Genomic DNA, 12,351 nt, shown 5'->3' on the forward strand with positions numbered 1-12,351 from the left:
TGTACTTGCTCCTTCTGACGCTTCATTGAAGCTACATTATTATTTTAGACTGAGTGAAATATTCAAACTTATGATGCCCTGTTCCATTTAATCAAATGGAAATATTTAGACATCTTGTAGTGTTCAGCGTACATTTATCTTGATATCTCTTCAACCTTTGGTTTGACAAGGATTTCAAACTGAGACATGAACAATGCTGCACAAAACACATTAGACAGGTTACTTAATAATGATTCTTTAGCGGCTGTGGCTGGACTCTGGCTGAACCTGAAGCCGGGTCTTGGTGGCCAGGGCTGCCTTGCGGGTCATGGTGGTGCAGCGGGTCAGGATCTCCTCTGTTCTGGGTCTGGGGGGCACTCTGGGAGCGATTGAGGTGGTCTCACTGCCTTTGGAGCTGACAGATCCAGAGCTGTCAGAGCTGATGTTGGAGTCGCGGCGGTCGGAGAGGCTGAGATCAGGGCTCCCGCTGACACTGGGCTGGGGCGAGGCTGCAGGACTCTCTCTTAAGCTGGAGGAGGATTCGCTGCCTGTGGAGAAGCCGGAGAAGCTCTCGGTGCTCGTGTTGCTCATGCTGCGTGCGCGGCCGTCTGAGGCTGAGGCCTCCCTCTCCACCTGTGTCTGGGACCAGGTCTCAGAGAGGATGTCTAGAGAGCGGGCCTTGTGGAGACGCCCGGGCACACTGGGCTCTCCTCTGGACTGAGCTGCTGAAATGTCTTGGTTGATGCTGGTTGGATGAGAAGCCTGAGGGTCCCTGCTGGTTGCCAGGTTCAGAGTGGAGCTGTGCAGCTTCCTCTGCAGGCTGAAAAGGCCCGCTCGCGGGTTGTTGTACGGCTGGAGGTTCATGGAGGGGACGTAACCTCCCTTGCCATTGAATCTGAAGAGAAGATTGCCAAGAAAAGGGATTAAAACCACCTTTCTGACTCTCTACAAAGACAATGTAACCTTTGTTGCATGTGCAGACAAAGAAGATGCATTCATGAATGCTTCACCACAGCCTCTTTAATGTGCTCCTTATTCCTGTTCTCTATTGTTTGCAATGCAGACAGATAAGATTGGGATACCTGATGAGCCACCAGCCGTTGTCAGACTTCCTCAGCACCTCCACCACAGAGCCGATGGGCACAGACACCTCGTCCTCCTTCTTAGAGGAGAAACTCCTCACGGCACAGTACAGGGCACCTAAAGGTGACAAACAGGACCAGAAGCTCAGGAAGTGCTCAACAGCTGAAGAGTTTTGTTTAAGGGAATAGATCCACGTTAACTTTTAATGGTTAAGAGCACCCTCTGGTGTTGGGCTTTTGTAACAACAAGGCTTCACAGAAAAATGCTGAGTATGAGCCTCTGGCATGCTTTATTGGCACTAAATGAAGCCACAGCTCATACCATTGTCAGCTTACAAAAATACAGTTGTAAAATCAAGCTTGATATCAGTTCTCACCTGCAAGCTGGAATCCAGCGTCCTCATCGTCCTCTCCTTCACATAACTCCAGGTAGGGAGCAGGAAACCAAGCCAAAACGTTATTCTCGTTCTCCACCAGCCACCAACCTGGAGAGAAAATAAAACATACTTTCAGCATCACAGAAAAGAGTGTAAATAAAAAGTTTTTGGCTATTTTCAGTAAGCAGCTGTATGGAAGCTGGAGTCTGACCTGCAGGATCTTTGATCAGCACGTCCAGCTTCTCGTCCACAGCGACCTTAAACGGACGATTCTTGGTGTCCTTTGTCTCGTAAGCAGCCACGCAGCGGTAAGTCTGGGTGACAAACGGGTGAGTGATGCCGCTCCCCTGCAGGCGGGTCACATCCCCTCCTCCTGAGCCATCGGGCAGATCATCAGACAGCAGGATCATGACGCTGTGTGAGAGAGAGTCAGTCGTTTAATATGCAGGAATTCAATCTGCCTCTGGCGTAACGTGAACTAAACACACTGACAGGACAGCCAACCTGTTCTTGGTGAAGTCTGGCTGCAGGTCCTGGTCTTTGGGCATGAAGAACTGTGTGACCTGTGAGCTCTGAGTCACAGTTTGCTCGCACTTTAGCAGCTTGTCGCAGTAGCTCTCCAGGAACTTCATGCGTTGGATGGATCGCTTGGATCCTTTCTGCTGGAGGCTGCTCCTCCTGGCCTGCCCTGCAGAGAGGAGAGGAAGCACTTTCAAGATGAGAATAAGAACTATATTTGTAAAGCATTCTTCTTAGAAGACATGCAAGCTAAATAAACCATGTCTGTAGACATATTAAACTGTTTTAATTGTTTTTTCCTCGATTAACTTACTGCAGATACATAGTTGCATCATAAAGAAATACACAAAAATAATCTTACCATTAAATTTGGGGATCACTCTGTCCTTTTTCTTCAAAGGGTTCATGTGAGGAAACCTCTTTTTCAGCTCCCTCTGTTTGAGAAATAAAACATTTGTATTCATTTTAAATCCCACAGTACAAAAAGCACATGTAGTACACTAAGTGGCATTTATTTATATTTTCTTTTTCTTTTTTTGGACTTACATGGAATTTCTTGAAATCTTGGAAGGACCTGTAGACAATAACTTCAGTCTCATCAGACCATAAGACAGATATCATGAACATCTGTGGAGAGAGAAAAAATAAAGGATGAGAGACCAAAAACTTTACACATAAAATACAGCAAATATATTCAACACTTTAAACAAATAACGCCTGAGGTTTTAACTCACCTTTAGTTTTGGTGTGTCCCTGTGGACGGCTCCGATAAGTCGAGCACTGATTGCAAAGCGTTGTTCTCCTGCCATTGTTTGAGTGTCAGCGCTCAGGATGAATAGCTGCTTTATTGCCCTTCAGTCTGACCTGCCTCTGCTGCTCTGTCAGATCTCACACTCTGCTGCAGTAGATATAGGCCTCACATAACGGAGGCGGAGTCTGACTGAAAACCACCTGAGGGCTGGAGGAAAGGATGCTCACATGCAGAGGTGTGCCCAGACAGGTGGAGCTGGATGTTAGGCCACACTAATGAGTGTCACAGACATCATGTAGGAGAATGTTGTAAAGCTCTTCTGAGAAGAATACCTGCATGTGGAAAGAAAAATCCCCTGTTTAATTGCTGGATTCAGTTCTACAATAACATTATGTTCACAAATGACTCACTTTACCTGAACTAATAGCAATGTATTACTGATCATGTTATGCAGTGATGTGTTAATTAGCTTTTGTCCTAATGCACATTCTCTGGGTGTCAACGGTTTCTCTGTCTCCTTTATCAGAGAATCAACTAAGCCAACTTGTTATTTAGCCTGTTGTTTTCTTCTTCACTGGTTGAAATTATATAAAAGTATAAAACTCTTTGAGACAATGATTCTACTTCTCACTTGATTTTTTGCCTCAGAAAACGTTTTCCTACTGAGTTTATGGTCTTAATTGCTAGTGTTGATCTTCTTCAATATAGTATAATGCTTATTTTGTAAATAAAAAACATTTAAAGTAAAATAGACGATAAAGCATGATATATTTTAGGGCGTGGTTATCCTGTGATAAACAAGTCACTACCAAGGCAAACTTTGATGCTTTCAGTTCATGAAAGTTATTTTTTTTATTGTTTTAGTCACTTACTACATTTGGTTGGATTAAAAAACCAAAGAAGTCAACTGTTCATTTGAAATGGAAGATGAACCTTGTTAACAAAGTTAGCTAGGTAGCGCTAGCTGATAATTTAGTATCCTTTCAGCTCCTGATTCATTCTGTGTATTTGCTGGTTCCAAAAAACAAGAGAGTGAGAGCCAAAATGACGTCACATGTTATATACACTCTAAGGCAGCTATTCTCAACCTTGGGGTCGGGACCCCAATTGGGGTCGCAAGATGATTTCTGGGGGTCGCCAAATCATTTTGGAAGTCAGCTCTGTCTCCACTTTTTGGGTAATTTTATGTTTTTGTTTTATTCATTTTGTGTCTTTTTTGGTCATTTTGTTTCTTTTTAGGGCCATTTTGTGTCCTTTTTTTTGGCCATTTTGTGTCTTTTTTTGGTCATTTTGTGGGTTTTTTGTGGTCATTTTTTGTCATTTTGTGGTCAATTTGAGTCGTTTTTTGCTTAATTTTATGTATTTTTTTGGTCATTTTGGGCAGAGAGATGTTTTAGTTGTTGTCTGCTTCATTATTTGTCCAAAATTCGTCGTATCATGAGTTTGTATGATCTGAACTGTGTGTGTGAGATTCTGTTCAATGAGCAGGGGTCGTGGACAGCATGCATTTTAAATCGGGGGTCGTGACTCAAAAAGGTTGAGAACTACTGCTCTAAGGTACAGACGTTAGCTGTACCGTTAAGCTAGTTTAGCCATGAATCCAGTCAGCCTCTGAACTGCTCTTGGTCCAAAAGTCCAGCATAACCCCTTGTAAAACCACAATGCATACTTTCTAAACTTTAATTTTTGTATGAATTAAACCTACAAAACCTGTAATTTAGCTAGCGTTACGAGAGCCGGTAAACAGATTATGTTACCTTTTGGCAAAGCCTGCTAGCTGTTTTCCCATTTCCAGTCTTAATGCTAAGCTAAGTTAACATTGTCATAAGATATTTGTCTTGTGAGTCTCTGCAAGAAGTTAAGTAAGTCTCTTTCCTAAAACAATTATTTTTTTATTAGATGCTCCATGATAGGAATATTTTTTCTCATAATACAGGTACATTTTTCAACTTTTAATTTGACACAAAAGCATTTCTTTGATGCACGCAAACATGTTATTACTTTTGCAAGAATTTATTACATAAGCTGCTGTCTTCCTCAATCGCTTCCTGTCATCTTGTGCATCCCCGACTCCCATAATTAAAACTTTTTTGCACGTGCAGCCACTTCACGCCTGTCATCTGGCAGCAATATCCCTTATCAGGAACTACTGTGGAGAGGTCTGTGTGTTTGTGTGTGTGTGTGTGTGTGTGTGTGTGTGTGTGTGAGAGAGAGAGAGAGAGAGAGAGAGAGAGAGAGAGAGAGAGAGCACAGGTGTTTCTTCAAAGTGAGGACTGCATGAGATGGAGGGGGTTATCCCAACCACTCATCAGATGGACGTGGGTGTGGAGTCCTTGACTGAAGTGGCGCCAGGATTTTATCACACACACTCACCCAAACACACACACTCACACAGTGTTATGGTGTAAAAGGTCAGGACTGTCCAGCTTTGTGTACGACCTGACGAGATGTCAGCACCTGTGTGTAAAGCCACATGAGGTTTCCCACAATGAAGACCATGAAACTGGATTTTTTGGGCATCTGTTGATGACACAATAAACAATACAAAATGTGTTGTTTAGTCCTAAAACAACTGTTTATGGACAAAATCGCACAACTGCTTGCATTCTGTGGGAAAAATAGTATTAGCTTCTTGATATTTAAACAATAAACAGAGCACAAGAGCACAGTGAATTAAAATCATGTCTCATGAACAAATGGGCAGACAAGCTTACTGAAGTATCTATGGTTCCCAATCCATGTTTCTATTGTTTCTTTTAAGTTTCCCTCACTACTTTGCAATGTCTGGTTCCTGTATGCTAACTCACTTAAATAAGTCTAAATCACTTCATCATGTAACGTCCTCCTGTTCTTTGATCATGTAAGGCTGACACTCTGTATATAAGGAAGAAAGTTTACTTTTTCGAGAGAGATTGCTGAGACTCTCTCCGTGTACAAGTAACTAAAGGCTTTGTTTGACCACACCGGCTTGCTGCATTTTTCCTTCAGACTTAGAAACATTCTCAATATTTATATATATTATAAGAAACTGCAACTACACTGCAAAAAAAGAAAAGTTGGGTGAACTCATAATCTAAAGGCAACAAACTTCGATACAATTTTAAGTTGGACAATTAAACTAAATATTTTAAGTTTTGTTTTTGAGTTTGCTCAACTCAATTGAGATGAATTCAGATTTTTGTCAACTCAACTGTAAGTTGTACTAATTTATAATTTTACATTGTAATAACTTTTAATCCTTACTTCTGCTAACTTCCGCAATGTGCTGAATTGGCACGATTGTAACGCCGCTATGAAATGTCAGCTAATGTTGCGACCACAATTTTGAGTTAGCATTGATACGCTAATGGCTACTCTTGTAGCTGTAACAAGCAGTGCCGCTAGCATCAGTTAGCCGCTAGCATCAATTAGCCGCTAGCATCAGTTAGCCGCTAGCTTTCGCTAATGAATTTCACAGATTTCCTGCATTTCACAACAAAGAAATAAGAGTTAGCAGAGCTATTGTCCCTTGTTGTGAACCTCAACTTAAAGATATAAGTAACAACAACTTGCTAACTTACATTATTGCCCTAAATGTCAATCATTTATATTTCCAAGTTTTACCAACTTAAATCACTGTTTAAGGCCAAAAAATACAAGTTGGCTTTTTTGCAGTGTACAATTCTCACAAAGCACATTTTCATATTATAAAAAGTGAATTGTTGGATGGCTCACAGTGCCAGTTGTTTAATATTTTACTATTTTCAGAATAATAATGTAATGATATGATCATTCTTGTATGGGATTTTGTCACTCGTTTAACATGTATGTCTAGGATTTGAGAAAAGGTAAACACCATTATTAGTAATTATTAAGAAAGAAAAAATATTTAAGGTGAGACACTACGGGCAAAACCACTTTCTTTTTCATGTACTGGTCAATTTTGATTTTTTTTCCCTATTTTCCACCCATAACAAGTGTTCTTTCAGACCACTGGAAAGAAAATACATTTTTAACCAGTTGGCATTCAAAGGGGTTTGGGTTAAAAAACGTTGGTCATTCTGGAGAGTCTCAGCTTTCAAGTGATACCCAGTATAGGTTATTTAAAACCTGTTTAGGAACCCCATTATGCACAAATATTCAAATACAGTAGGCGGAAATAGCAAATTTGTACTACATGAAAAAGACTATTTAGTTTTTTTTTCCTTAATTTTAAAAAAAAAGAGAGCCAGAGGGCCTATTTTCATTGAGATAGCATGACGTCAGAGGCTGTGAAAATTAACATTCCCGTGTCTATAGATTTGTGAACCTGGTCTCACAGGAATCCGTGAAATAGCCACGGATTCACTTAACTCAAAATCCGTGGAATAGCCACGGAATCACTCAAATTTCCATGAAATTGACACGGATTTCGCTACAATGCAAGTTAATGACAGTCATATCCCGTGGCTATTCCATGGATATTTCTTCCTATTGGTTTGTTCCAAGTCACGTGACTTTCAAGGTCCCGGCTGTCAGAACAAAAAACATGGTGGACAGTTCTCTCATTTTTAGTGAAAAAATCAATATTTTGACTTAGTTTCTGCATAAAAATGGATTTTGATCACATTTCTAGCGAGAAATATATGTTTTATTTTCTAAATATTCACTCAGTGAATGTACGTAATCACTTTGTATGTTGGAATAGCCACGGGATATGACTGTCATTAACTTGCATTGTAGCGAAATCCGTGTCAGTTTCACGGAAATTTGAGTGATTCCGTGGCTATTCCACGGATTTTGAGTTAAGCAAATCCTTGGCTATTTCACGGATTCCTGTGAGACCATGTTGAGATTTGTATAGATTATATATCTTCTAGTTTAATATGACACCAGTATCTCCAGTATATTCCTAATATGAGCCCACCAAAGCCTCCGGAAAGAAAAGAAAAAAACGGTGAAAATATTGACAATGAGTATTGACCAGTTCTTCAACAGGTTTTACTGAGGCTCCCCTAGTACTACAGGCGGTCATTTCTTGCTTACAGCCATCAGACTGTACGACTCTGCAGATACAGGTTGATGCTAACAGTTGCATTTGTAACCTCAATCAATGGGGCAGGTTTCATGGTAATATCTATAAGTAAATATATTCGTTACCCTATTCAACTGTAGGGTCTTGCAAAATGTATGGAATTTTACAATATATACAGTACAGGCCAAAAGTTTGGACACACCTTCTCATTCAATGTGTTTCCTTTATTTTCATGACTATGTACATTGTAGATTCATCAAAACTATTAATGAACACATGTGGAATTATGTACTTAACAAAAAAGTGTGAAATAACTGAAAACATGTCTTATATTCTAGTAAGCAAAGGGTGGCTACTTTGAGGAATCTAAAATACAAGACATGTTTTCAGTTATTTCACACTTTTTTGTTAAGTACATAATTCCATATGTGTTCATTCATAGTTTTGATGCCTTTAGTGAGAATCTACAATGTAAATAGTCATGAAAATAAAGAAAACGCATTGAAAAAGAAGGTGTGTGTCCAAACGTTTGGCCTGTACTCTATCTTTCTCATACTCTGAGCCAGAAATCTCCACTTCAGGAGCATTAACATGCATCAGACTTTCCAGTTTTATTCATATTTCTATTCAGGGCTACAAAGGGCTTTGTTCATATATCATTCATAGTCTCTTTTATTGAGAATTAACTCCTAGAAACAAGAAGAAAAAAAAGTTTTTTTTATAAGGCTGTTAACAATAGTTTCTGATTTATGGAACAAGAGATATCCTAACTTCCCTCTTCAGAAACGATTGACCCTAATACGTCAACAAGTTGAAACAAAAACTTGGTTTTAAAGGACCAGTGGAGGTGTAGGTAAAGTGAGTGAAACCAGTTGTTCAACAGGTTTGACCCAGGCTCCACCACTACTACAGGCGGTCATTCCTGCTTACAGCCATCTAATGCTGCAGGACTAAACCTGGACTAATACTGCACCTAAACACAAACTTCCCTCTTCAGAAACATTTGATTCTAATATGTCAATAAGTTGAAACAAAAAAATTGAACCTGGCATGTTCAGATTTCTGTTCTTGAAAATTATACAAATCAGCACGTATTTAATAAGATAAAGCCTCATTTGCACATTTATTTAAAAACCTTTAAAACAAAAAGTAATTATCCACCCCTTCAAAGCTATGCTGCAAAACTAACAAGTACTTTAAAATCTTCACGTAATACAGTCATAAGTACAATTTATTTGTTGTTGATGTTTCCAAAAACAAAAAGTACAGATAGTAGAAATATGTACTTGAGTACAGTCCTTATATGAATGTATTTTAATATGGGCCTGCCCTGCTAATTACTGATAAGGAGAAGGAAGCAAAAATATTTTCTTTTCTTGCAAGGAAGGAAGCAACCGTGTTTAATCAAATATGGCCACATAGTACTGGTTAACCTCCTAGTTAACCACAAACCAAACAAGAGAGGACGTGACATGAAGCATGCACCTTTGCCCCTTGACAAACATTGCCAAATTCTTCAGAGTGTAAAAAAGAAAGCACTGCTAAAGTTTTTATCTTTTGGAGAAATATATGCATTAATATAATTTCTAAAAAGCTAACATTTGTCCTCTTACTTATATTGGAGAAGACTGATTACTCTGTATGCATAAAAATTTGATCTTTTTATTTCATCTGTAGTAAAAAAATTAAAAAATAAACAGAATTTGCCTCCAGCCAATGAAATAAAGATTAGCATACAACAGTGTGATCTTTATAACTATTTTATTGACTCATAGAGGATAGCACCTGTATGTTGAGGTATTTTTTACCCAATTAACCCGTAGAGATTCCCCTCCAAAACACAGCACCCCAGAAAAATGAGAATGTGTTCCTGTGCGTCCCTCAGGGCATCAGCACAGAAGAGAATCTTTTGCAGGCTGTTAGATAATAGCATAATAAGCAGTAAGAGTTTACCTAGGCAGTGGATCAGTGTGTGCCTGCCAATCTTTTTTTAGCTATGATTAATAGCTCTGTCATCAAAAAGATCTTCCTTCCTGTCTTTAAAAAAACACAATTTTCTTTCATCCGGATTTTCCACATAGCACCACAGAGCATCATCTTGTTTGATTTGGACTTGCTTCACAATCAGGTCTTTGTCTTGGTGTCCTCAAAACTGACAATGGAAATGTGAGAGAAAAAGTCCAGGTGCATGGCTCATAACTTTCATTTCTCTCTATCTCTACTTGATATTTACACCAATATGAGTGTTAACATCTGCAAAAATTCATTCGTTGGAAACAAAAACTTGCACATACTAACCTGACAGAGTCCTTCGCATCTTTAAAAATATGAATAGATGCCAAACACTACAGATTAGGAGTTATAAAGTTATAAAGGACCAATTATCAACAGCAGCAGAAAGAAAGTCAGCGATGCAGCCTTTGTCAGTTATGCTCCCAGACTATGGACATGCTGCCTATAGATATCAGAGAAATCAGCTTGCTAGATATTTTCTTAAAAAAAGCTTAGAATATATCTCTTTACTCAAGTATTCAAATGGCTTTGCATTTGTTCTCTGCAGCACTTTTTAATACTGATTTTTACATTTTTATGATCTGTTAGAGCGTAAAGCTTTTACAGCTTCTACCTCTCACCCGGGTTCTTTTTTCTAAACTTGGTTTTACAAAACACTCAATGACACAAATTAATAAAGTCAACCATTTATTGAAAGAATCATAGCCAAATGCAATGCTCAGCGCTGGACTCTGCCAAGTGACCCCGATGGCACCACAGGACGGAGTGATTACAAAAAACCTTAATGTTACACACAGCTTCTTGGATTTTGGCGAAATCCCGGACAATGGGCAACATGGTCTCACAGAAATCCGTGAAATAGCCACGGATTTCGCTTAACTCAAAATCCGTGGAATAGCCACGGAATCGCTCAAATTTCCGTGAAACTGACACGGATTTCGCTACAATGCAAGTTAATGACAGTCATATTTTTCTGGCGAGATCTTCACCACAAAGTGATTATGTACATTCACTGAGTGAATATTTAGGAAATAAAACATATATTTCTCGCTAGACATGTGATCAAAATCCATTTTTATGCAGAAACAAAGTCAAAATATAATTTTTTTCACTAAAAATGAGATGATGTTTTTTGTTCTGACCGCCGGAACCTTGAAAGTCACGTGACTTGGAACAAACCAATAGGAAAAAATATCCATGGAGTAGCCACGGGATATGACTGTCTTTAACTTGCATTGTAGCGAAATCCGTGTCTATTCCACGGATTTTGAGTTAAGCGAAATCTGTGGCTATTTCACGGATTTCTGTGAGACCAGGTTCCAATGGGTGGGCTCTTTAACGCAATTGGTCAATTTGTAAATTATATGCTCTGGTCACCACCCCTTAACCAAGCATCTGGGGACTGAACATCTCACTGATCTTTCAAACTTTATGTGCGTGTGTTGTTGTTTGCTGAAGCTTCACATCCCATCCTCTGCTCCCCCATGCATACCTTTCCCTGAACTCTGACCTCTCCTAACCGTAAATGACCAGTCCTGTCAGTAAATGACCCAGGTCAGGTCAGAATTTTAAGTCTCTGATTTTAAGATTTTAAGTCTCTGCCCAAATGGTCAGGTCCTTTAAATCAGGACTAAAAACACTATTGTTTACTGCAGCGTACTCTTAACTTTAACACTTATCTGCTCTACTCTACTGCCCTTACTTTTTAACTACACAATGTTTGACTTGTGCTTTTTATTATTTTATCTCTTTTTTTCTATCCTGCTGTATCTTACTCATTTATCCTATTTATACTTTTATTTCTATTTCCCTGTTTTAATTGACTGTTTTTACTGTTTTCAATTGTGTCTTGCTGTTTTTAATGTGTATGTGAAGCACTTTGAATTACCTTGTGTTGAATTGTGCTATACAAATAAACTTGCCTTGCCTTGCCTTGCCTTTAAAATACAGTTTGACTTGCAATTGGTGGGTTTGGGCTGTAATAGTCCGAGCATGTTTTATTCTGGAACCAACCAAATGGAGCAACCTGTGAGTCTAATCTATGGGAAGACTTTTTCGGGTGAATAATTACAATGTCCATTTTCTTTTGAAATAACCAGCCAAGGAAATAAAGATTAGATAAAAAAACAGCGTTATCTTAATAGTAATTTTATTGACTTATAAAAGATAGCACCCTGTAAGTTAATATTAACATGTAGGCTTTCCCCTTAGATACCATAGAAACACAACACTGACACGATTACAATCGTGTTGATAATAACTATTTTATTAAGCTGTAAAGGATCATCATTTCAAAGCTTTATTACAAGGAAGCTGCAGGTATGAATTTCACACTAAACTTGCAGCATTGTGGTGAATACACCAATCAATAGTGAGACGTGGCTGGAGCTTGTCCAGCAGTTGGCACAGGAGAAGGTGGGGTCAGTGGTTTCTGAGAAGTGTTATCAGTAGAAGGAAGTGTGCCCTACTGAAGAAAACAGTGACTGTAACTGCAGGGGCAGTGCTGGGAAACCAGGTCCACAGAGACCAAACACACGTGTAGGTAGAGCAACACCCAATGCAAAACTGAAGTGAACCGCCCTCTAGGGAACATGAGTCACCCGAAATATGATAGGCAATGCTAAAATTACTCAGGTG

The 12,351-nt window shown here is 39.1% G+C and overlaps 1 protein-coding gene across 1 annotated transcript; it reads right to left on the reverse strand.

Annotated features, from left to right (window-relative positions):
- Positions 1-237: 237 nt before the first annotated feature.
- LOC131959926 (NADPH oxidase organizer 1-like) lies at positions 238-2,766 on the reverse strand. The gene is made up of 8 exons (XM_059325145.1): positions 2,692-2,766; positions 2,504-2,584; positions 2,319-2,391; positions 1,943-2,126; positions 1,650-1,852; positions 1,439-1,546; positions 1,062-1,179; positions 238-874 (listed from the first exon to the last, which is right to left on the reverse strand). Exons 1-8 carry the CDS (start codon positions 2,764-2,766, stop codon positions 238-240), a joined length of 1,479 nt encoding a protein of 492 aa, XP_059181128.1.
- Positions 2,767-12,351: the final 9,585 nt, after the last annotated feature.

This window comes from Centropristis striata, chromosome 21 (genome assembly GCF_030273125.1).
Source record: "Centropristis striata isolate RG_2023a ecotype Rhode Island chromosome 21, C.striata_1.0, whole genome shotgun sequence".
NCBI lineage: Eukaryota > Metazoa > Chordata > Actinopteri > Perciformes > Serranidae > Centropristis > Centropristis striata.

What these genes read in the sequence shown, in the direction of transcription:
- LOC131959926 (XM_059325145.1), bottom strand. Translation starts at nt 2,766, where the DNA reads ATGGCAGGAGAACAACGCTTTGCAATCAGTGCTCGACTTATCGGAGCC. An exon ending in AGTGATCCCCAAATTTAATG is followed by an intron (nt 2,127 to 2,318) that starts GTAAGATTATTT and finishes TCCTCTCTGCAG; the next exon opens with GGCAGGCCAGGAGGAGCAGC. An exon ending in CCAGACTTCACCAAGAACAG is followed by an intron (nt 1,853 to 1,942) that starts GTTGGCTGTCCT and finishes TCTCTCACACAG; the next exon opens with CGTCATGATCCTGCTGTCTG.